Source organism: Chiloscyllium plagiosum, unplaced genomic scaffold, assembly GCF_037043375.1.
Source record: "Chiloscyllium plagiosum isolate Xiang-an unplaced genomic scaffold, Cpla_swu_hap1 HiC_scaffold_48, whole genome shotgun sequence".
Lineage (NCBI taxonomy): Eukaryota > Metazoa > Chordata > Chondrichthyes > Orectolobiformes > Hemiscylliidae > Chiloscyllium > Chiloscyllium plagiosum.
Genome location: NW_028270186.1, coordinates 13,560,170 through 13,586,859, shown reverse-complemented (window position 1 = coordinate 13,586,859; position 26,690 = coordinate 13,560,170). Strand labels below are relative to the sequence as shown.

Sequence of the window (26,690 nt, the reverse complement as noted above, 5' to 3'; positions counted from 1 at the left end):
TTCAGTGCTGAGGGAGCACCGCACTGTCGGAGCGTCAGTACTGAGGGAGTGCCACAATGTCGGAGCGTCAGTACTGAGGGAGTGCCGCAATGTCGGAGCGTCAGTACTGAGGGAGTGCCGCACTGTCGGAGCGTCAGTGCTGAGGGAGTGCCGCACTGTCAGAGCGTCAGTGCTGAGGGAGTGCCACAATGTCGGAGCGTCAGTACTGAGGGAGTGCCGCACTGTCGGAGCGTCAGTGCTGAGGGAGCACCGCACTGTCAGAGCATCAGTGCTCAGGGAACACCGCACTGTCGGAGGATCAGTACTGAGGGAGTGCCGCACTGTCGGAGGTTCAATACTGAGGGAGTGCCACACTGTCGGAGGATCAGTACTGAGGGAGTGCCACACTGTCGGAGGGTCCGTAATGAGGGAACGCTGCACTGCCGGAGGGTTGATACTGAGGGAGTGCCACACTGTCAGTGGGTCAATACTGTGGGAGTGCCACACTGTTGGAGTTTCCATACTGCGGGAGGGTCGCACTGTTGGGAGTCAGTATTGAGACAGTGCTGCACTGTCGGTGGGTCAGTACTGAGAAGGTGCTACACTGTTGGTAGGTCAGTATCAAGGGAGTGCCACACAGTTGGAGGGTCAGTACAGAGGGATGTCATACTGTCATGGGAGTCAGTACTGAAGGAGTGCTGCACTGTTAGAGGGTCAATGCTGAAGGGTTCCGTACTGTTAGAGGGTCAGTACTGATGGATGGCGTACTGTTGTGTAGGTCAGTAATTAGGGAGTGCTGCATTGTCGGAGGGTTCATACCGAGGGAGTGCTGCACTATCAGAGGGTCAGTGCTGAGGGAGTACCGTAATGTCAGAAGGTCAGAACCTACGGGAGTGCTGCACTGTCAGTGGGTCAGTACTGAGGGAATGCCCACTGTCGGAGAGCCAGTACTGAGGAAGCGTCATACTGTGATAGGATCAGTACTAAGGAAGCGCTGCACTGTTGGAGGGTCAGTACCGAGGGAGCGCCACACTGTCATATGGTCAGTATTGAGGGAGTGCTGATCTGTCGGAGGGTCTCTACTGAGGGAGTGTAGCACTCTCGGAGGGTCAGTACTGAGGGAGTGCTTCACTGTCAGAAGGTCTGTACTGAGGGAGTGCCGCACTGTCAATGGGTCGGTACTGAGGGAGTGCCGCACTGTCGGTGGTTAGTACTGAGGATGTGTCATACTGTCAAAGGGCCTGTACTGAGGGAGTGCTGCATTGTTAGTAGGTCAGTACTCAGGAAATACCCCATTGTGATAGGGACAGTACTGAGGAAGTGCTGCACTGTCGGAGAGTCAGTGCTGCAGTGTCGGAGGGTCAGTACTGAGGGAATGCTGCACTGTTGAAGGGTCTGTACTGATGAAGTGCCGTACAGTCAGAGAGTCAGTACTGAGGAGGTGCTGCACTGTCGGAGAGTTAGTGCTGAGGGAATGCTGCACTGTCGGAGGGTCAGTACTGATGGAGTGTCACACAGTCAGAGAGTCAGTACTGAGGAAGTGCCATACCGACGGAGGTTCTGTACTGTGGCAGTGCCACACAGTCGGAGAGTCAGTACTGAGGGAGTGCTGCACTGTCGGAGGGTCAGTACTGAGGGAGTGCTGCACTATCGGAGGATCAGTACTGAGGGAGTGCCACACTGTCGGAGGGTCAGTACTGAGGGAGTGCCACACTGTTGGAGGATCAGTACTGAGGGAGTGCTGCACTGTCGGAGGGTCAGTACTGAGGGAGTGCCACACTGTCGGAGGGTCAATACTGAGGGAGTCCTGCGCTAAAAAGGGTCAGTTGAAGGTGTGCCGGACAGGTGGAGAATCAGCACTGAGGGAGAGCTATAGTTTCCTAGCTGGGAAACACTGTGGTCTTTAAGGGTTTATTCTGAAGGAGTGCTGTCATTGTTGGCAGGAGAGTATAGGGGGAGATGTCATCCTTCCGCAAGTAAAATCTACTGAGGCACCATATGTTCTTTCGGATGGATGCAAAAGGTGGGATGACAGCAATGGAGGAGAACTGGATAGCTTTTCCTGGTGTCTTCAGCAATACCTACATCCCTTGAGTAACATCTCTAAAATAAATTACTTGGTCAATATCCCACTATTGTTGATCAGAGCTTACTGTTGAAAATTAGTTGCCACATATTCTGACTTTAAATGATGAAATACTAGGCCAAGAAGAAGTTTGGGCATGTTGAGGTGTGCAGTCACATATTCACATCTGAACTAATTTTCTTTGAATCAATCAACTCTTGAACGTTTGATGTGTCAAAGCTTTTTTCCCTTTATCTTAGTGAGTTTCCTCTGAAATACTGAGCGCTGATAACCTTAATTTTATACAGAGAATTAGTGAGACTGCAAATGGTGTGCTGTGTACAGTATTGGTCTCCTTATTTAAGGATGGTTACAACTGTATCGACAGCAGATCACAGAAGGTCTCGAAACCATGTGCGGCTTCACTTATGAGAAAACGTTCAATCGGCTATGCTCATTTCTGCTGCTTTTCAGAGTAAGATGCAGCTTTATTGAAACATAGACAATTCAGACAGAATGAACAGAAATTTGTTTTCTCAGAAAGACGTGAGTCTTTCGTACTGTCTTCCTCAGGACATGGTGGAAGCAGAGTCTTTGAATACTCTGAAGGCAGAAGTGGATAGGTTCGTGCTCAGCAAGATGATGAAAGCTTGTCTGGGGTAGAAGGAATATGGAGTCAAAATCATATTCAGATCCGCACTCCTGCAGTTCCCTCTTCTCACGTATTCCTGGTTTGTTGATCTGCTAGAAAGAACCAATACAATCGAACAGAATCCCTGCTTGAACTGTTCTAGGTACAGTGATTTGTATTATGAGTATTGACCAAGCTGCAGGGAAGAAGTTGTCTGGTCTAAAAAAAGAATTGAAATTTTAACAGCAGGAGTTTAAATGAAATTGCAACAATGAAACCAGAGTAAGGGGAGATGATTTTTTTAGTGGTTGAAAGTAGACCTCGAACAGTTACACCAAAAACACTCAAGTGAATGGAACTCAATATTTACAAAGACACTGCACGACTAATAGCTCCCCTGTCTCGCAAACGCCTTTGAGCTTGAACAGGACCTCATTAATTCTACATTAATCTCAGCACAAGTACTGCTTCATTTGTTACATCACATCAACTGAAAAAGTATAATTGCTAAATAAAATAGGATGCTGCTGTTTTTTCCCGCAATCAGAAAAACGTCAAACAACCTGAATTCACATTTCTGCAACAAAGTTACCTAACTATACTGGTTATTTTCAAATGGAAACATTCAAATAATAAATAAAAAGAGACTAAATGAAACTATATATTCACAGCCACACAGTGAAAGGTCTGGTGGTAGTTAGGAACACCTACAACTGCTCATATAGTTTTCTTTTGAAATTATTGGCCGTCACTCTATCCATCTATTCCTTCATTCATATCTCATTACGATAAAGTCATAGAGTTTTTATGCGACACAAGAAGAGCTATTTGGCCTATCAGGTTTCATGCCGATTTGGCGTGGAGTAATTTAATCTACCTTTTTGTCCTTTCTTCCTCGTAGTCCCACAAGTTTATTTCTCATATCAATGACCCTATAATTATAGCACAAAGAATGCTCATCTTGTCTTTTAAAAATGGAAACAAAATGGGTCCCAGAATTCATAGTTCTTGTGGATTGAGCTGAAATTGGGGCCAGACTATACCTATCTCAATTAGAAATTGCAAGACATCCATTTGAAATTCACTGCACAAGGATAAACAGAAAGCCCTCACCAACGGTTCTCCTTTGAGGTGTGGATAGCCCTCTTAGGTCACTGCCATTTGGTAAAGCGATCATTCCAAAGTTAAAAATCACACAACACCAGGTTATAGTCGAACAGGTTTAATTGGAAGCACTAGCTTTCGGAGCGCCGCTCCTTCATCAGGTGGTTGTGGAGGACACAGAATTTATTGCAGAAGTTTACAGTGTGATGTAACCGAAATTATACAACAAACAATCAAGGTATTTTTCAATGTATAATTTCAGTTACATCACACTGTAAACTTTTGCTATAAATTCTGTGTCTTACAATTGTGTCCTCCACAACCACCTGATGGAGCAGCGATCTGGAAGCTAGTGCTTCCAATTAAACCTGTTGGACTATAACCTGGTGTTGTGTGATTTTTAACTTTGGACACCCCAGCCTAACACCAGCATCTCCAAATCAATTCAAATTGATAGCTTAAACAATTAAATAGTAATGACCTCAACTCAAAGACAATGAGTGGGTCTATGCTCCAGACCTGGGCTAAGCCAACACCTAATATCGAATAAAAACAGAAAATGTTGGAGGAAGTCAGCAAGGCTGTGGACAGAGAAATAGAGTTAATATTTCAAGTCCAGCATGAATCTTTTAAACCAGGCCTGCAATGATGTACTGATTTTATCTTTATAGGTATATCTTATTTAGAGGTCCTTTTAATATTTATCATGCATTTTTATCTAATAACTGCAACATGCTTATACTGAGTAAATTTCAGCAATAGTTGAGTTATAAACTAATATTTGATTTTGTTCAAAGCTAAAGATGCGCTACTGGTTATTTTCAAATGGAAACATTCAAATAATGAATAAAAAGAGATGAAATGAAACTATATATTCACAGCCACACAGTGAAACGTCTGGTGGTAGTTAAGAACACCTACAACTGCTCATATAATTTTCTTTTGAAATTATTGGCCGTCACTCTATCCACCGATGTCATGACTGTGAGTTCCAAGTCAGCACAGTTACTTGTATGAAAATTTCTCTTCCTCAGATCCTGCATCTTTATCCAAATTTTAAATCATTGCTTCTTTAATCTTAAAGCTAACAGGAACAGCTTTTCACCATCTGCCATAGTGGGATTCGAAACCATGTTCACACCACATGAACTTAGGATTCGGGATTACTTGTTCACTGGCTTTACCATTGCATTGCCATTTTAAAAACACTTTACCAAATGACAGGCACTTCTAGATACAACCTATTTCTTCTCCAAATATCCAAACAAGTTCAGCAAAATCTTTAAATGGCATGCCCATGCTTCTTAGGTCTTTAAAACTCAGAATTTTCCCCACAAAAGAAAATCTGTTCTCTACATCCGACAGGCTTTTGTAGTTGTTTTGCAGTTCTTAAGCCAGTTTCATTTTGGAAATGAGGAGAAAGTGAGGTCTGCAGATGCTGGAGATCAGAGCTGAAAATGTGTTGCTGGAAAAGCGCAGCAGGTCAGGCAGCATCCAGGGAACAGGAGAATCGACGTTTCGGGCATAAGCCCTCTGAAGAAGGGCTTATGCCCGAAACGTCGATTCTCCTGTTCCCTGGATGCTGCCTGACCTGCTGCGCTTTTCCAGCAACACATTTTCAGCTCATTTTGGAAATGGCCAGGTGAAGCAGTAATGACACTGAGGGGTCCAAGCGTGGCCAGGATCAAATGATCTATTATGTTCACCATCAAATGTTCATGACCTACATTCTGGAGGAGATCATTACGGTTCCTTGCTGTGGCACGTCGGAACTGGCGGTTGATGAATTAGGCTTTGTACCCCTTTCTTGTGAGGGCATCCCTGAGTACTTCCAGGTGTCCACCATGTTCCTCCTCATCTGAGCAGATCTGGTGTACACGTAGGGCTTGTCCATAGGGGATGGCTGTTTTAATATGTTTTGGGTGGAAGTTGGAGAAGTGTAGCATTGTCAGGCTGTCTGTGGGTTTGCGGTAGAGTGTGGTGCTGAGGTGTCCATCCTTGATGGTTCATGTCACATTACAGGTGACCACCATTGCACTATGCAACACACAGATACTCCTACACACACACTCTCACACACACACAGGCACTCCTATACACACACACACACACAGATACTCACACCCTTACAGACACACACACTCCCACACTCATACATGCACCCCCTCACAGACTTAAGACACTCTGCACTCACTACACACACACATACACTTTCTCACACTCACAACCCCCAACCCAGACAGACAGACAGACAGACAGACACACACACACAGACAAAGACCCACATGCGCACATATATTTTGTGGGGTGAATTTGTACTTGCAGGGTTACATTGTACTTTGCTCAGAAACTGCATGCATCCATGTAGAACTCTGAGCTTAAAAACTGCATAAATTCATGTAAAACTCCATTATCTCACTTTTTAGATTAGAATCAATCTAAACATCATGGCATAGACAGAGAACACAGGGGGCTAACACCTTCAACATATTGTCTAGCTATCACCATTGTTAAGTTAACCCAAGAATGCAACTTTTTCAAAAAAAGGTTTTGTGATTTACACATGAAAGATGTGAAACTATCACAGTATTCTAACAGATGAAAGGCTTAACAGACAATCAATTTTTCAATGTATAATTTCAGTTACATCACACTGTAAATTTTTGCTATAAATTCTGTGTGTTAGGATTGAGCCCTCCACTACCACCTGATGAAGGAGCGACGCTCCGAAAGCTAGTGTGTTTCCAATTAAACCTGGTGGACTATAACCTGGTGTTGTGTGATTTTTAACTTCCTCAAACAAAGCACCGTGACTGAATTGCTGTTAAGCTCCTTGAAGAGCAGGTTTTACTTACCATTATCTCACGATACTGTGGTTTAGTTAATGGATTCCTTCACACGTGTTCTGGCTGTTAAAAAGTCCACTTGAATCACTCATGGTTGACAATGATACTGCCCCTTATTTCCTTTCACAAACACTTCTAGTATCACAACAAAAGCTACATATTCCTCTCACATTTTGAAGACAACTTGCATATCCTGAAAAGTCTGCTGTTCCAATGAAATTCAACACTTCATCCTGAACTGTTCAGAATATCCAACATACAGGAGGAAAAATGAATGAATCCTTGTCCAATATCCACATAAAGCCATATGTTTCAACAATCCATTGGCTTCTTTGTTGAGTTATCTCTGTGCCTTCTTACTGTTGCTTTGCTTCAGGGTTTCTGGTTGGAAATGGAGAAACACTAATTTGACAGTTTCGTCTTGTAACATTACCTTGAGGCTTCTTTTGACAAGCTATTTAGTCATTCAATTATTTAAGTTCTCATCAGTTTGTGTTCCTATATCTTTCACATAAAACCTCAGCATACAGCCTACTAAAAGGTCAAGTAAAATTAGTCCTTTTGCAATTTTCATGGCGTAATTTACAGTGGACATTAATCAGGGTCACGAGAGAAACTTGTAAGGAACAGGCGGAGGTTCAAATGGCCAAGAGTTTAAGAAGGCAAACAGATGTTGCCGGCTGGGTCAGTATTTATTACCTGTCCCAAACTGTTAAATTTTGTTCAATAGCACCTCTGTGAGCATGCTTTAAAAGATTCATACAGGGGATATCGACATCGCTAGAAAGGCCAGCATTTACTGCTCACTTCTCGTTGCCTTGAGAATGTGATGGTGAGCTGCCTTCTTGAACCACACCAGCCCATTTGTCGAAGGGGAATCCACAATACCATTAGGAAAGGAGTTCCAGGATTTTGACCCAGTGACACTGAAGGAATGGCAGTATAGTACCAAGCAGGATGGTGAGTGGCTTGGAGGGGAATTTGAGGTGTTTCCATGTATCTGCTGCCCTTGTGACACAGTCATAGAGTCATAGAGATGTACAGCATGGAAACAGATCCTTCAGTCCAACTCGTCCATGCTGACCAGATATCCCAATCTAGACCCACCTGGCCCACCAAACCCTTCCTATTCATATACCGATCCAAATGCCTTTTAATTGTTGCAATTGTACCAGCTTCCACCACATCCTCTGGCAGCTCATTCCATACACACACCACCCTCTGCGTGAAAAAGTTGCTCCCTTAGGTCTCTTTTATATCTTTCCCCTCTCACCCTAAACCTATGCCCTCTAGTTCTGGACTCCCCCATCCTAGGGAAGAGACTTTGTCTATTTACACTATCCATGCCCTTCATAATTTTATAAACCTCTATAAGGTCACCCCACAGCCTCCAATGCCCCAGAGAAAACTGCCCAAGCCTATTCGAACTCTCCCTACCCTGGCAAATCCTCCAACCCTGGCAACATTCCTTGTAAATCTTTTCTGAACCCTTTCACGTTTCACAACATTTTTCCGATATGAAGGAGACCAGAACCTTCAAGATGGTTGTGCCATATTTCTAGACGTCGAGGTCGCAAGTTTAGAAGATGCCGGCGAGGAGTTTTGGTGAATTTCTGCGGTGTACCTTTACAACAGTTCGCACCTTTGCTATTGAGCATTGGGGACTGTACAAATGAATTGAATTGAATTGAATTGGGTTTATTGTCACACGTACTCACTTGAGTACAGTGTAAAGTTTACAACTTGCCACTTACAGCACCATCTTAGGTTCAAAAGTACCTCAGTACGGAATCTTGGTATAAAGCAGATATCCTAAAGTAATCTAGTCCCATTGCCAGCACTTGGCCCATATCCCTCTAAATCCTTCCTATTCATATACCCTTCCAGATACCTTTTAAATGTTGTAATTGTGATCAACCTCGATCACTTCCTCTGGCTGCTTCATACATGCACCACCCGTTGCGTAAAAAAAGTTGCCCCTTAGGTCCCTTTTTAACCTTTTCCCTCTCACCCTATACTTATGCCCTCTAGTTCTGGACTCCCACATCCCAGGGAAAAGACCTTGTCTATTGACACATCTATGCCCCTCAGGATGTTATAGACCTCTATAATGGCACCCCATATCTGGACACCGATTTCCAAACGCTTACAATTTGTTAAGACTCAGGTCACAGAGAAGCTTGAGAAGTAAAATAGACTTTTTCAGGGAGAAATGCAAAGGATGGCAAAAGCACACAATCAGGAATGTGAAGAGAGGGAAAATACTGGGAATGGTAGGAAATTGTAGAGGAAATTAAAACAAAGAGGGAATGCATTGAACCATGTGGTCAGGCTCCGCTGCTTTTAACCCTCTTCACTGTGGATTGTTCTGTGGTCTTTGGCCAATCGGGTCATGAGTTGGGTTCAATTTATCCAATGAGGTTATGCCAACACCTTCATTGTTTCCAGTCCCGGGAGGTATAAAGTACATATACTCAGGCAGTTAAGATGCCAACACCCCCGATCGACATTATCCTATACACAATCTTTAGGCTAGTCGCAACTTGAACCTTTGTAATCTCTTTGATCTTAGTTTCCACTGGTCTCTGTAGCCGATAGCTGCTCGCTGCTGTTTAATTTAGTTTGGCCAATTTTCTGTCAGGTCTGATTTCTCCGCTGTGGGTCAATTTGGAATGTCCAATTTTGGGCCCATGATCACTTGACCAGCGCGGCTTGCTTGTTTATGTAATTGCTCAATTCTTGGAGAAGATAACACAATCATCAGGAGAGAATAGTTAAGATTGTTGCCATAAACCACGCTGTCTACCGGAAAGGTCTGCAGAAGCTTAGTATAGAGATCGTCAAGAAAGATACTTTTTAAAGAAAAGTCAGGCAGGTTGATTTGATGGTTTAGGAGGCATCTCTTGGGAAGAGAAGGCTGCTGCTGATGGTGGGTTTACTCAGGAGGAGAGACAAGAGAACTAATGGGTTCCAAATGACATCTGTGTGGGTTCTCTTACGTTTCCTTTCAAAATGGGAAAAGATTGTATTGACGATGGGTAATGAGATGGCTTGCAATGAGCCAAAAAGAGCCGATAAGTTTCTAAATCTTAAAGCCTTGACTTCAGGGTGGATACTTAAAGCTAATTGTAGGCAATATGTAAAAAAAACCCACAAAGCCACAAACCCTTACTTTGTGTATTCGATAAAACTTTTAAATGAGCTTTCAGATTTCAACTAACACATAATCTAACTTCAGCTTCATTACACAAAGGCAGTCATTCATATCTTTCTCATGACAGCATTATAAATCAATGTTTTCACAGCCAACACATAGTTATGACATTACTGATGTTGTTAGAAGCAGGATGACTGCAACAATTTGAAAACCAGCAGCAAGAAAATCAGCAGCATTTCAAATTGAGATATCTGGTCAAATTTGTGTGTTCATGATCAAGTATCCTTCAGTTTGGTGACATTGGCCACTTTATAAATTTCTCACCATTAATTTTTACAAAGGTCTGCACACTCAGAAAACAAGAATAAAAATGCTCAATGCACAAATACACTGGAGCTATAACAGGTATGTGCAGCTTGAAGGTGCAACTTGGTCAGTTGTTCGTCACACATTCAGTGGTCATGTCCCTCCTGCAAATTTCAACTCCCATGTTTCAGATGGGAGTGGGGCAGAAGATGGGAAATGACACACTTGTTAGCCTGACCTCAGTCATTTGTATGATTTTGAGTCCAATAAGAATGAGACCACAGAGTCCTTGGAACAGCATGGTAAAATGGGGGCTGAGTGAGCATGGTTTCCTCAAGGGGAGGTCATGCCTGACAAACCTGCTAGGATTGGTTGAGGAAGTAGTGAGCAAGGTAAACAAAGGAGAGCCAATGGACGTGATCTATTTGGATTTCCAGAAGGCCTTTGACAATGTGCTGCACAGGAGACTGTGAAATAAGAACCCATAGTGTTAGGGGCTTGGCTGACCAGCAGAAGGCAGAGAGTGGGGATAAAGGGGACTTTTTCAAGATGACAACCAGTGACTAGTGGAGATCTGCAGGGGTCGGTGTTGGGACCACAATAATTCACATGATATATTAACAATCTGGATGAAGGAACTAAGGGCATTCTTAATAAGTTTGCAGATGACACAAAAATAGCTAGAGGGACAGGTAGTGTTGAGGAAGGGGGGAGGCTGAGAAGGACTTGAACAGGCTAGGAGAGTGGACAAAGAAGTGGCAGATGGAAAATAATGTGGGCAAGTGGGAGGTTATGCACTTTGGGAAGAAGAAAGGAGGCACAGACTATTTTCTAAATAGGGAAAGGCTTCAAAAATCGGAAGCATAAAGGGATTCGGGAGTCCTAGTTCAGGATTCTCTTAAGGTTAATGTGTGGGTTCACTTGGCATTTAGGAAGACAAATTTAACGTTAGCATTCATGTCAAGTGGCCTAAAATGCAACAGCAGAGATTTACTTCTGTGGCTATATAAGGCTCTGGAAAATGTGGAATATTGCATTTGGAATATTGTGAGCAGTTTTTGGTCTCATATCTCAGGAAAGATGTGCTGGCCTTGGAGGGGATCCAGTAAAGGTTTACAAGAATGATCCCCAGGATGAAGGGCTTGTCATATGCGAAGCAGTTGAAGACTCTAGTTGATGGAGTTTCGAAGGATGAGGGGGAATCTCATGAAAACTTATAGAATACTAAGTGGCTTGGATAGAGTGGACATGGAGAAGATGTTTCCACTAATAGGACAGACTTGGGCCTGAGGGCACAGCCTCACAGTGAAGGGACAACTCTTTAGAACTGAGAAAAGGAGGAATTTCTTCGGTCAGAGAGTGGCTAATCTGTGGAACTCATTGCTGCAGAAAACTGTGAAGTCAAGTCATTGAGTATATTTAAAGTGGAGATAGATAGGTTCTTTATTAATAAGGGGATATAAGAGAAGACAGGAGAGTGAGGTTGGGAAACAAATCAGCCATGATTGAATGGCAGGGCAGACTCAACGGTTCGAATGGCCTAATTCTGCCCAATATCTTATGGTTCATGACATTTGGCAAAGTGTACTTCCTCTGTCCCATAGTTTAAACATTCAGTCTCAGGACGTGGTCCTCAGTGGCATTGCAACAAATTGAAGTCAGCAAAGGTTGACCTGAGAAGCTGCTGATTACTGCCCTCAAACACATTTATGAGTCAGCCAACCCAACACATTCAATGTTATTTCTACTTCCTTCAGCTTTTCATATTTCCATATAATCACTGCTTCACACATTTCTCTTTTCACATCCACACACTCACTAGTTTTGCAATTCGCACTTTCACACACATTTGGTACACTATGTCCCAGATATTGCACCATAGCGAGTACATCCACTGAATGTCTGATAAGACAAGCAAAACAGCTTTCTTTACATAAATTATTCATTCCTTTTGATCATTCTGGTGAGTACTCTTTGACTTCAACCAAGAAATGTTGCCAAATACAGTGCAAAATGGCTGCTGTAAATTATTTTCAAAATATTCATTCTTGTTCCTCAATGGTCGGCATGGCAGCTTAGTGGTTCTCACTGCTGTCTCACAGACCTGAGTTTGTTTCCAGACTTGTGCTTCAGCCTGTCTGGAGTTTGCACATTCTCCCTGTGTCTGCGTATGACTCCTTTGGGTGCTTCAGTTTCCTCTGACGGTCCAAACATGCGCAGGTTAGGTGGATTGGCCATTGGAAATTCAGGGTTATAGGGTGAGGTTGGGGGGATGGTCTGGGTGGGATGCTCTCCAGGGGATTGTTGCAGACCCAATAGGCCAAATGGCTTGCTTCCAAACTCTAGGAATTCTGTGAATGTTGTCCTTATTGTTTAGTACTGCGTGAATTAAAGGACAGGCAGGACACCAGAAAAAATCCACCTCGTGCTGCCTACTTCAGCTGCAGCAGTCACCTACCCAGTTACATCTGCCCCTTCCTGTGAAGAAGACTCTGACCAGTGACTGAAACCTCCCACCCAAAACACCAATTGCAAACACTTTGGTGACAGTAATCACAACTGTCTCACATTTACCATAGCCTTGGAGAGGGAAAAGAGCAGTTACCAAGGAAAGATATTTAATTGGGGAAAAGGAAATTATGACGCTATCAGGCAGGAGTTGGGAAGTAGAGACTGGGAGCAATTGCTCCACAGAAAGGGCACAGAAAGGGACATGTGGAGACTGTTTAAGGAGCATTTGTTTGCGAGTGATGCACGAATTTGTTCAACTGTGGCAGGTAAGAAGGGCTAAGATTAAGGAACCTTGGATGACGAGAACAGAGAAGCTTCTCGTCAAAAAGAAGGCAGCTTACGTAAGGTGGAGGAAGCAAGGATCTAGCTTTAGAGGATTACAAGCTTGCTAGAAAGGAGCCCAGAAATGGACTGATGAGAGCCAGGAGGGGGCACGAGAAAGGCTTGGCAAGAAGAATTAGGGAGAACCCAAAAGCATTTTATTCATACATGAGGAATAAGAGAATGATCAGGGAGAAGGTAGGGCTGATCAAGGATAGTGTAGGGAACTGGTGCGTGGAGTCTGAGCTTCCCCTACTCAAAAATGAGTTTTTTGTTGCGGTTTTCACTAAGGAAAGGGGCCTTGTTGTGAATGAGAACTTTGAGGAGCTGGGATACAGGCTTGAACAGACCAAGATTGATGAAGTTGATGAGCTGGAAATTTTGGCAAACATTAAGATTGATAAGTCCCCAGAACCAGGCCAGATTTAACCTAGGCTGCTCCAGGAAGCGAGAAAGGAGATTGCTAAGCCCCTGGCGAAAATCTTTGCTTCCTCACTCTCCACAGAAGCCGTACCGGAGAATTGGAAGGAGGTGAATGGTATTCCTCTTTTCAAGAAGGGGAATAGGGAAATCTCTAGCAATTACAGACTAGTCAGTCTTACATCTGTGGTCGGTAAAGTTTTGGAAAGAATTCTGAGGGATAGAATTTATGACTATTTAGAAAAGCATAGCGTGATTAAAGACAGTCAGCGTGGCTTTGTGAGGGGCAGGTCATGCCTCACAAATCGTATTGAGTTCTTTGAGGAGGTGACAAGACAGGTTGATGAAAGTTGAGCAGTGGATGTGGTGTATATGGACTTCAGAAAGGCATTTGATTAGGTTCCCCCTAGTAGACTCATTGATAAAGTCATGAAGTATGGGATACAGGGAGATTTGTCTATCTGGATTCAGAATTGGTTGGCTGAGAGAAGGCAGAGAGTTGTTGTTGATGGAAAATACTCTGCCTGGAGGTCAGTGTTGAGTGGTGTCCTGCAGGACTCAGTTCTTGGGCCTCTGCTCTTATTAGTTTTTATAAATGACTTAGATGAGGAGGGCTGAGAAGTGGCAGATGGAGTTTAATTCAGATAAATGCGAGGTGCTGCATTTTGGAAAAGCAAATCTTAGCAGGAATTATATACTTAATGGTAAGGTCCTAGGGAGTGTTGCTGAACAAAGAGACCTTAGAGTGCAGGCTCATAGCTCCTTGAAAGTGGAGTCGCAGGTAGATAGGATAGTGAAGAAGGTGTTTCGTATGCTTTCCTTTATTGGTCAGAGTATTAAGTACAGGAGTTGGGAGGTCACGTTGCGGCTGTACAGGACATTGGTTAGGCCACTGTTGGAATATTGCGTGCAATTCTGGTCTCCTTCCTATCGGAAGGATGTTGTGAAACTTGAGAGGGTTCAGAAAAGGTTTACAAGGATGTTGGCAGGGTTGGAAGATTTGAGCTATAGGGAGAGGCTGAACAGGCTGGGGCTGTTTTCCCTGGAGCATCGGAGGCTGAGGGGTGACCTTATAGAGGTTTGCTTCCAATTAAACCTGTTGGACTATAACCTGGTGTTGTGTGATTTTTAACTTTGTACACCTCAGTCCAACACCGGCATCTCCAAATCATGAAAATCATGAGGGGCATGGATAGGATAAATAGACAAAGTCTTTTCCCTGGGGTTGGGGAATCCAGAACTAGAGGGCATGGGTTTAGGGTGAGAGGGGAAAGCTATAAAAGAGACCTAAGGGGCAACTTTTTCACTCAGAGGGTGGTACGTGTATGGAATGAGCTGTCAGAGGAAGTGGTGGAGGCTGGTACAATTGCAACATTTAAGACTCATTTGGATGGGTATATGAATAGGAAGTGTTTGGAGGGATCTGGGCCGGGTGCTGGCAGGTGGGACTGGATTGGGTTGGGATATCTGGTTGGCATGGACGGGTTGGACTGAAGGATCTGTTTCCATGCTGTAAATCTCTATGAATCTATGAGTGGTGGGTTAGTAAATTTGCAGACAACACAAAGGTTGGAGGTGCCGTTGATAGTATCAAGGGCTATTGCAGGCTGCAGTGTGACATAGACAGGATGGGCTGAGAAATGGCAGATGGAGTTCAACCTGGATAAATGCGAAGTGATGCATTTTGGAAGGTCCAACTCGAATGCTGAATATAGGATTAAAGACAGGATCCTTGGCAGCGTGGAGGAACAGAGGGATCTTGGTGTTCAAGTACAAACATCCCTCCAAGTTGTCACCCAAGTGGATTGGGTTGCTAAGAAAGCATATAGTATTTTGGCTTTCATTAACGGGGGATTGAGTTTAAGAGCCACGAGGTTTTGCTACAGCTTTACAAGTCCCTGGTGAGACCACACTTGGAATATTGTGTCCAGTTCTGGTCACCCTACTATAGGAAAAATACAGAGGCTTTGGAGAGGGGGCAAAGAAGGTTTACCAGGATGCTGCCTGGACTGGAGGGCTTGCCTTTTGAAGAGAGGTTGACTAAGCTTGGACTTTTCTCTCTGGAGAGAAGGAGGAAGAGAAATGACCTGATCGAGGTATACAAGGTAATGAGACACATGGATAGAGTTAAAAGCCAGAGACTTTTCCCCAGGGTAGGATTGACTGGCACAAGGTGTCATAGTTTGAAGATATTAGGAGAAAGGTATAGAGGGGACAACAGAGGAAGGTTCTTTATGCAGATAGTTGTGAATGCATGGATTGCGTTGCCAGTGGTGGTGGTGGTGGAAGCAGAGTCATTAGGGACATTTAAGTGTGTGCTGGACATGCACATGGATAGCAGTGAATTGAGGGTGCATAGGTTAAGTTATTTTATTTTATATTAGGATTAATCCTCGGCACAACATCGTGGGCCAAAGGGCCTGTTCTGTGCTATACTTTTCTATGTTCTATGCTCTATGTTCTAATCAAGCATAAAACCCTTTCAACAAATCCCTTCGCTGTTCAAAACAGTAAAAAGCTGGAGAAGTCCTTCAAAGAAAATGGTTTTGAAGAGTGCATGCTCTTCTGAAGCAATTGCCTTTGCTCAGATCTGCTGGCAAAAGATAATCAGAAAAATTCATTGACAATGAGGCTTCAAAATTGTAAGCGGACTGAGAAAACAAGTGGCGAATTTCTTTACATAATTCAAACAACAGAAAGATTTTTCTTGGTCAATAGTGAAGAAAATTAGTTGAAATGCAAAGCAGGTAATTAAATTTCTATCACCCACAGTGAAATTACACCACGGATGCCAGGTCAAAGCCTCATGAAGCCAACACAGCCTCATGATGCATGCTGAGTAATGAGATGTCAAAGTGTTTCCATGCATATACCTTAAGAGGACTGCAGATGGTAAATTCAGGTCGAAGGTATTGATTGTACAAAGTGTTAGACTCTAATGGGTTGTGCAGAGATGTTCCCTAAAGCGCTCTGCGAGAAGGCATCCAGTCTCCCCAATGTAGAGGAGACCGCATCGGGAGCAACGGATGCAATAAATGACATTGGTGGATGTTAGAGTGAAATTTGATGGATGTGGAAGACTCCTTTGGGGCTTTGGATGGAAGTAAGGGGGGACGTGTGCACGCAGGTTTTGCAATTCCTGCTTTGGCAAAGGAAGGTGCTGGGAGGGGAGGGTGGGTTGTTAGGGGGCATGGACCTGACCAGGTAGTTGCGGAGGGAACAGTCTTTGCAGAAAGTGGATAGGGGTGGGGAGGGAAATATATCCCTAGTGATGGGATGCATTTGTAGGTGTCGGAAATGCCGGCGGGTGATGCGAATTATGTGGAGGTTGGTGGGGTGGAAGGTGAGGACCGGGGGGGGGGGGGGGGTTGGAAGTGTGGGGTTCAAGTGCAGAGGTGCGGGACGTGGATGAGATGCATTGGCGGGCATCTTCAACCATGTGGGAGGGGAAACTTTGGTCTTTAAAGAAGGAACCCATCTGGTGTGTTCTGTGGTGGAATTATAAGACCATAAGACATAGGAGTGGAAGTAAGGCCATTCGGCCCATCGAGTCCACTCCGCCATTCAATCATGGCTGATGCGCATTTCAGCTCCACTTACCAGCGTTCTCCCCGTAGCCCTTAATTCCTCGAGACAACAAGAATCTATCAATCTCGGCATTGAAGACATTTAGCGTCCCGGCTTCCACTGCACTCCGTGGCAATGAATTCCACAGCCCACCACTCTCTGGCTGAAGAAATGTCTCCGCATTTCTGTTCTGAAATGACCCCCTCTAATTCTAAGGCTGTGTCCACGGGTCCTAGTCTCCTCGTTTAACTGAAACAATTTCCTAGCATCCACCTTTTCCAAGCCATGTATTATTTTGTACGTCTCTATTAAGTCTCCCCTTAATTTTCTAAACTCCAACGAATACAATCCCAGTATCCTCAGCCGTTCCTCATATGTTAGACCTGTCATTCCAGGGATCATCCGTGTGAATCTCCGCTGGACACGTTCCAGTGCCAGTATGTCCTTCCTGAGGTGTGGGGACCAAAACTGGACACAGTACTCCAAATGGGGCCTAACCAGAGCTTTATAAAGTCTTAGTAGTACATCTCTGCTTTTATATTCCAACCCTCTTGAGATAAGAGACAACATTGCATTCGCCTCAGGAGGACATTGAATTGGTCCTCCTGAGAGCAGATGCGGCAGAGGCGAAGGAATTGGGAATATGAAATAGCATTTTTGCAGGAGGTAGAGTGGGAGGAGGTGTAATCCAGGTAGCTGTGGGAGTCGGTGGGTTTGTAAAAAATGTCAGTGTCGAGTCGGTCCTCATGGATGGAGAGGGAGAGGTCAAGGAAGGGGAGGGAGGTGTCAGAGACAGGGAACTGTGACAGGGTACCTGGTTCCTATTACTGTGTAACAATGAACCAAGTCCCAGTTGGAGTTTGCTATCTCCTCAATAAATATAAACTCCTTATGGGACAAATATTGTCCTAACACCTTGCAGTCTTTTTCAGTCCTTTTCTTCAATTTAATCAGGGATTCAACCAAACATTCTGCTCATTCACCATGGTACACGACATTGGTTCACAACACAGAATGTTTTATTGATCCTCATTCTTGTGAATACTCAGTTTCCCAAATTGTACCAAATCCATTGACAGATGGTAAACATTAAATGACCGAGTTCTGAAGAATGATCACTGGACCTGAAACATTAACTCTGATTTCTCTCCACAGATGTTGCTAGACCTGCTGAGATTTTCCAGCAATTTTGGTGGCTCAGTGGTAAGCACTGCTGCCTCACAGCGCCAGGGACCTGGTTACAATTCCAGCCTCAGGTGACTGTATGGAGTTTGCACATTCTCCCCGTGTCAGTGTGGGTCCGGTTGCTCCGGTTTCCTCCCACAGTCCAAAGATGTGCAGGTTAGGGTGGATTGGACATAGTAAATTGCACATACTATACACAGTTGTGCAGGTTAGGTGAGTTAGCCATGGGAAATACAGGGATAGGTAGGGCTATTAGAAGGGTGGTATGGACTTGATAGGCTGAATGGCCTGCTCCCATACTGCAGGAATTCTCTGAAATGTTGTTTGGCAACAGGTAAGATTTTGCAAGTTAAGTTGCTTTGGACAGAGCATGTCTTTGGTTAAACAGTCTGGTCTTAATGAACCATTCAGTGATTTTCACAAATGTGGGACTCAGTAAAAAATGAAAGACAAGTATTTTTCCTGGTGGCCATTAATGTAGTGGTCTCTAAAGCTCCAACTACACCTTCTCTAAGCAGCTGAGGTAGTGAAAAGTGATGGATACTCAATTCAATATTTCTTACACTTGCACCCAGGAGACCTGGAATAGAGGGCTCACAAACTACAAGGTTAATTGACACAATCTCTGAAAAACCCCAGTTTAAATTAAAGCTATGTAGCACACAGTATTGAGCAGATAGCTGAACAGGTCATCTAGAACTACGTTGTGTACACTGCATTCCAATTTGGTGTTGGTATTAGCCCATCAAAATGCACTTTGGCAGCTCAAAGTTGAAGCAAAGTTGAAGTAAATAGGAAAGCCAGTCTTAACGTGTTACAGGCTGCATATTGTGGGCATTGTGGATTTCAATCATACCTGATTCCTCACACAGCAAGTATATGGTGCTCCACAGGCCAGTGGTCCTGGTGCATCACAAGCATGGTATTGATTCACAGCCCAGTCCATGTAGTCATCTCCCCCGCAGCATGAAAACTGTTGGCAAGAAAAAATGTCAAGTTATTGAACAGCCCTGCAGAGACATCAGCCACAGAAATGTATTCTTCTTTGAGTTGTTAGTATTGTGTGTGGGTGGATGAAATGAGAAAACATTTGTGTTGAATCAGGCACAGGGCTTGTCAGCCTTAACAAGGATATCATTTTTCAGAGAAGTATAACTGCACAAACTTCGGGTTGATCAAGGAGCAGAACTTTGAATTTCTTTTCCAGTTTGCTGGTTCACCAAGTTTTGGCATGCAACAGTCCCAGGTGAAACAAGCTCCTTCTATACGATCCCCATCAAACACTCCCAGGACAGGGACAGCATGGGATTAGATACAGAGTAAAGCTCTCTCCACACTGTCCCCCAACAAATACTCTCAAGACAGGGATGGCATGGGGTTAGATAAAGTAAAAATTCCTCTACAATATTCCCCCATCAAACGCTCCCAAAACAGGGACAGAACGGGGTTAGATACAGAGTAAAACTCCCTCCACACTGTCCCATCAAATACTCCCATGATAGGGACGATATGGGATTAGATACAGAGAAAAGCTCCCTCCACACTGTCCCCCATCAAACGCCCAGGACAGGAACAGCACGGGATTAGATACAGAGTAAAGTTTTCTCCATACTGTGCTCGCCCCATCAAACACTCTCAGGACAGAGATGGCATGGGGTTAGATACAAAGTAAAACTTCGTCTACACTGTTCCCCCATCAAACGCTCACAGGACAGGGACAACACAGGGTTAGATACAGAGTAAAGCTTCCTCCACACTGTTCACCCATCAAACACTCTCAGGACAGGGACGGTATGGGATTAGATACAGAGTAAAGCTCTCTCTATACTGTTTCCCATCAAACACTCCCAGGATAGGGATAGCACATGGTTATACACAGAGTAAAACTCTCTCCACGCTGTCCCCCATCAAACATTCTCGGGACAGGGACAGCACAGGGCTAGATACAAAGTAAAACTTTCTCTACACTGTTCCCCCATCAAACGCTCCCAGGGCAGGGACAGCACGGAGTTAGATACAGAGTAAAGCTCCCTCCTCACTGTCCCCCCATCAAACACTCCCAGGACAGGGACAGCACGGGGTTAGATACTGAGTAAAGCTCCCTCCTCACTGTCCCCCATTAAACACTCTCAGGATAGGGACGGTACAGGATTTGATACAAAGTAAAGTTCTTCTAACTGTTGCCCCATCAAATGCTCCCAGGACAGGGACGGTATGGGATTAGATACAGAGTAAAGCTCTCTCTATACTGTTTCCCATCAAACACTCCCAGGATAGGGATAGCACGTGGTTATATAAAGTAAAACTTTCTCCACAATGTCCCCCATCAAACACTCTCAGGACAGGGACAGCATGGGGTTAGATACAGAATAAAGCTCTCTCTACACTGTTTCCTATCAAACACTCCCAGGATAGGGATAGCACCTGGTTATAGACAGAGTAAAACTCCCTCCACGCTGTCCCCCATCAAACACTCTAGGGACAGGAAAGGCATAGGGTTGGATACAGAGTAAAGCTTCGCTACACTGTCCCCCATCAAACACTCCCAGGACAGGGACAGCACGGGGTTAGATACAGAGTAAAGCTCCATCCACATTGTCCCTATCAAACACTCCCAGGACAGGAACAGCACGGGGTTATATACAAAGTAAAGCTCCCTCCATACTGTCCCCCATCAAACGTTCCCATGACAGGGACAGCACGGTGTTAGATACAGAGTAAAGCTCTCTCTACACTATCCCCCTTCAAACACTTCCAGGACAAGGACGCATGGGGTTATATACAGAGTAAAGCTTGCTCTACATTGTCGGCCATCAAATGCTCCCATGACAGGGACAGCACAGGGTTAGATACAGAGTAAAGTCTTGTCTGATCCACAATCAATGTGGCTGGACATCGAGGCTTCTCAAGTAAAATGCCCACTTATTAACCTTTTATTTTCAGACAAGAGGAAAATCATTACGGATCACTGTAAAAACCCTATAATACTAAACACAATTAAAGCTTGGAATATAATGCGGCAAAATGAGGGCAACTCACATAAAACATCCCCCTATGCACCGATAGTGGGAACATGGGGAAACTAACCGGGGTTTACAGATGCCACTTTTAAACTCTGGAGATCCAGGGGTATCTCATGTCTAGGGGACCTATTTAAAGATGGGGTCTTGATGTCTTTTGAACAGCTGCGTCAGAAATTCGGATTACCTAATGGAGACCTCTTTCGATAGTTCCAAATTCGAGACTATATACAGAAGAAGACTACGTTATTAGATAGTCTTTATAAATCAGATAGAGAATGTAGAGTGCTACGACCAGTGGGGGTATCTTCCGTCAGTACTATTTATCATTTACTATATGATGAAGTATCGGGAGATATGGACGATCTGCTTAAAACATGGGATCAGGATTTGGGACTAGAAATCTCTATAGAAACATGGAATGACATTTGGGAAAAAGCTAGAAGAATTACCATCTGTAACAGAACTCAGGCTATCCAGCTGAAGATACTTCATAGGGCCCATATAGCACCGGATCGATTGGCAAAATTTAAGGCAGGAGCATCCAATGTGTCCCAAATGTAAAATAGAGGTGGGCCCTCTTGTACATTGCCTATGGACCTGTCATAAGATCCGTAGATATTGGATTAAAGTAGCAAGTACCCTGACAGAAATTCTAGGAACGGAAATTAAAGTGGACCCTGTATCTCCCCTTTTGGGCTTTTCGAACTTTCCCTCCCTGGACATGTACGGGAAGAGACTATTTTCTATTCTCTCTTTCTGTGCAAGGAAAAATATTTTGGTAAACTGGGTAGCTGAGGGCCCCCTGGACTTTCAGATTGGCACAGATTAATCATGGAATGTATCTCCCTTGACTTCCTTACAAATATGGTGCACCGAAAGACCGAATTATTTTATAAAATATGGCAGCCCTTCTTGAATGACATAAATACAGATATTTCGGCTATCCTAACAAGGGCTTTTATTTAATTGAGATTACGAACCTGGTTGGTCTGGGGCCCCTTAGGAGAGGAATTCCGCACGAATACGTGTTTTGTTATATTTGATGTTAACACATTCCGAGCATATATCTCACTACCCAATTTCTATGTTATCTGTTTTTTGGGTTTTTTTTTTCCCTCTCTCTTATTTGAATAATGTAAGAGACTTAAATATACACTCTGGTTAGTTGTGGGTTAGATTAGTAGTTGGATTAGTAGTTAGTTTGTTTTTTTTCTCTCTGAATTTTTTCTTTTGTTAAATTTTGGCTATTGTATATTTAAGATTTAATTGTATATCAATGTTTGTACTTGAGAGTTTTGTTTATTTTTGTAAACTTGTAAAAATGTTAAATTTCTAATAAAAATATCTATAAAAAAAAGATACAGAGTAAAGCTCGCTCTACACTGTCCCCCATCAAATGCTCCCATGACAGGGACAGCACAGGATTAGATACAGAGGAAAGCTCGCTCTACACTGTCCCCCATCAGACATGTCCAGGCCAGGGATAGCACAGGGTTATGTGCAGAGTAAATCTCCCTCTACATTGTCCCCCATCAAATGCTCCCATGACAAGGACAGCACGGGGTTAGATACAGAGTGAAGCTCCTTCTGTATTGTTCCCATCAAACACTCCCAGGACAGGGACAGCATGGGGTTAGATACACAGTAAAGCTCCCGCTACACTGTTCCCCATCAACACTCCCATGACAGGGACAGCACAGGGTTAGATACAGAGTAAAACTCCGTCCATTCTGTCTCCCGTCAACCGCTCCCATGACAGGGACAGCACAGGGTAAGATACAGAGTAAAGCTCTCTCTACACTGTCTCTATCAAACACTCCGAACACAGGGATAGCACAGGTTAGATACAAAGTAAAGCTCCTTCTAGACTGTGCCCATCAATCTCTCCCAGAACAGGGACAGCATGGGTATAGATGTTGAGTAAAGCTGCTTCTACACTCCCAGGACAGGGACAGCATGGGGTTAGATCCATGGTAAAGCTCCTTCCCGGCACCTTCCCTTTCCACTGCAGGAGGTGCAAATCCTGCACCCACACCTCCTCCCTCACCTCCATCCAAGGCCCCAAAGGATCCTTCCACATCCGGCAGAGATTTTCTTGCACATCCAAACAGCTCAGCTACTGTATCCATTGCTCTCAATATGGTCTCCTCTATATTGGGGAGACTGGATGCCAATTCCCAGAATGTTTCAGGGAACATCCCTGGGACACATGCACCAAACAACCCCGCTGCCCTATGGCTGACCACTCCAGCTCACCCTCCCTCTCTGCCAAGCACATGCAAGTCCTAGGCCTCCTCAACCGCCAAATCCATGCCACCCAATACCCGGAGGAAGAATGCCTCATCTTCCGCCTTGGGACACTTCAAACACACGGCATCAACATTGACTTCACCAGTTTCCTAATCTTCTCTCCCCCCAACTCCTTCCAAATCCAACCCTCCAACTTGGCACCACCCTCTTGAACTGTACTACCTGTCCATCATCCTTCCCACCTATCCACTCCACCCTCCCCTTCGACCTATCACTATCACTCTCCAACTGCATCTTGCTATCGCCTTCCTGGCTATCTTATCCCAGCCTCATCCCATTCTCCTATTTATCTCTCAGCCCCCTTCCCTTCCCCTCACATTCCTGATGAATGGCTTATGCCCGAAATGTCGACTCTCCTGCTCCTCAGATGCTGCCTGACCAGCTGTGTTTTTCCAGCGCCACACTTTTCGACTCCTTCTACACTGTCCCCATCAAACACTCCCAGGACGGGGACAGCATGGTGTTAGATACAGAGTAAAGCTTTCTCTACATTTTACAGGACATGATCAGCATGAGTTTGGATACAGAGTGAAGCTCCTTATGCACTGTCCCCATCAAACACTCCCAGGACAGGGACAGTATGGGGTTAAATAGAGAGTGAAGCTCCTTCTACACTGTCCACCATCAAACATTCCCAGGACATGGACAGCACTGGGTTAGATACAGAGTAAAGTTCCCTCAATCTTGTACCCATCAAACATTCCCAGGACAGGGACAGCATTGGGTTAGATGCAGAGTACCCTCCACACTGTCTCAGCCAACACTCCCAGAACAGCACAGGGTTAGATACAAAGTAACGCTTCCCCAATACTATCCCCCATCAAACACTCCCAGGACAGGGACAGCATAGGGTTAGATATAGAGCAAAGCTCCTTCTTCACTGTCCTCAGCAAAAACTCTCAGGACAGGGACAGCACAGGGTGAGATACAGAGTAAAGCTCCTTCTACACCGTACCCATCAAACACTCCCAGGACAGGGACAGAATGGGGTTAGACACAGAGTAAAGATGCCTCTACATTGTCCCTACAAAAACACTCCCAGGACAAGGACCGCACAGGGTTAGATACAGAGTAAAGCTCTCTCTACACTGTCCCTATCAAACACTCGCAAGACAGGGACAGCACGGGATTAGATACAGAGTAATCCTCCCTCTGCACTGTCCCTATCAAACACTGCTGGGCCTGAGATAGGAAATGATAGATGAAATGATGTGGAAGAGCCATTGATTTTTCTTTCTGTAGCTGTTCCTCCAGCTTTACGAATGACTAGCAGGAGAACGCCTTCAGATAATTTCCTAATCGGTTAAAATATGCCCATTAAAAGGCAGTGAACTTTTTCTCTATTCTCCACCCCAAAACCTCAAGAATGAAAATGTCAAATCATTAGCATGAGGAATGCACTTGCTGATGGAAAACCAGTAGAATTTGCTATCTGAGGGAGGCTTCAGCTCCCATATAGTTCTCACTGAGCAGGAAATTCACCCACTCTTGTGACATTGTAGAGGTGTCGCAGATGGAATTACGGATGATAAATTTGACTGCATTGTGACTCATCTTCTATGGCTGTTAAGCCCAAGAAAGGACTTGAACCGGGAATTTCTGATCCAGAAATTGGGATCTTCACAGAGCCTTCCAACACGCCATGGTTGTGGGTATGTTTGCTAAGCTGGGAAGTTGATTTGCAGACTTGGTTCTCGGTCAATGTGTTTGTTGGTGGAGCCTGTAGCTGAGTGCCATACTTCTAGAAATTCTCTGGCTGTCCTATGTTTAACTTGTCCTATGGTCATTGTGTTGTCCCAGTTGAATTTGTGGTCTGTGTGTATGGCTACGAGTAACAGCTGGCCGTGGTGTTTAGTGGTTAGTTAATATTGGTGTACCAAAACCAGCAACCGGAAGCAGCAGGAACAGAACCAAATAAATTCCAGAAGATACAGCAGTGCTTCACAGGAAGCTCCAAAGCACTCAAGATGTCACCTAGACAGGGGATGAGACATCTGCAAATCAACTTCCCAGCTAACATATCCACAAGCATACAACTGGCATCCGAGCTACAAATCTTTAGACAAACCTTGAGGCTTCCAATGTGTGAGTGTCAAGACACAGTAAGGTTGAGAGTCTGTGATACATCCTTAATTGTATTATTGAACATTGGCAGATCACAGACAGATACCCTGGAGATTGGTGTTAATCACCCCCTGTGATGTTTCTCCAGGTGTCTGTTTCACACTTTCTTCATTCTATGGAAGTCATTTCAACTTTGATTGAAAATGTTACATCAAAAAAACTTCCTTTGTGCATCTGCCTCAATGTTCATTTCCTTCTGAGGTTAATCAATAAATCAATGAGAGAGTCCAACCCACCTTAGTTCATAGTGCCCTGTCAGTATGAAGTGAAACTTGCTGACAAAGATTTGAAATGTACCTTTTACTGACCTCAATCTTTATCTCCTTGCTCCATTCGCCTACGTTGCTCAGAAGCAGCAAAATGAAAGCAGTAGAGTCACTGAAACCTTTCCTGTTATGCTGAGACCACAGCCTTGATGTGTGACTGGGCTTTTGAATAAAATAGGAACAAATTGTTCCAGATTCTGAATTATAGAATGAACAAGAAGTACAATCACCATCTAAATTCTGTGAAAGGAGCTTTAGTGCATCATCATCATAGGAGATGGCCTTGAATCTCACTCAAAGATGGCACAATTGAAAATGAAAGTTTAATCAAAAGGCAGTATACTTTTTCAATGTCTCACTTTTAATGTAAATGGTATTACAGCTCAAGGTGTTTCTAATATCATTGCTAAAATACACTACTGCTCGGGAAATCTGTTTCTGTTTGTTGCTTGTCTCCTCTCAGAGCATTTTCTCTAGGAAGAATAGTTGGGCAATGTGGAAAGCTGTTTCACATCAGAGACATGTGACGAGCTTCTTATTGTGTCTTTTTCTAATCTGTCAACCATGGTTTAAAGCTGGCATTCTTATCTCCTGAGTCCACATTGTTAATTCAAATGCCAGCTCAAAACTATATTGTTGTGTTGATGTGATGGTGCACCATCAAAGTTTCTGTTTTCTAGCTGAGTTGTTAAACTAACGAATAAAAAAAAATCTCATTGCTGTGTGCAAATTGGCTGCCACTTTTCCTCCATTAAAACCATTTGACTAGTGTTGTTGTTGTGTAATGGGGTTACCATGGTGTTCCTATTCCACTGTTCAGATGTCACACTACTGTTTCCCTAATGGGATTGGCATCAGGTTGTCTGATATGATCC

At 44.1% G+C, this 26,690-nt stretch overlaps 1 protein-coding gene across 3 annotated transcripts in view; it reads right to left on the bottom strand.

The window, feature by feature from the left end:
* LOC122543140 (tetraspanin-15) overlaps positions 1 to 26,690 on the bottom strand; it is a 181,360-nt gene that overhangs the window by 56,417 nt on the left and 98,253 nt on the right. For all 3 annotated transcript variants that reach the window (XM_043681488.2, XM_043681489.2, XM_043681491.2), the window contains one exon: positions 18,949 to 19,065. In XM_043681488.2, the coding sequence (XP_043537423.1) occupies positions 18,949 to 19,065 (117 nt within the window). The remainder of the gene's footprint in view (positions 1 to 18,948; positions 19,066 to 26,690) is intronic.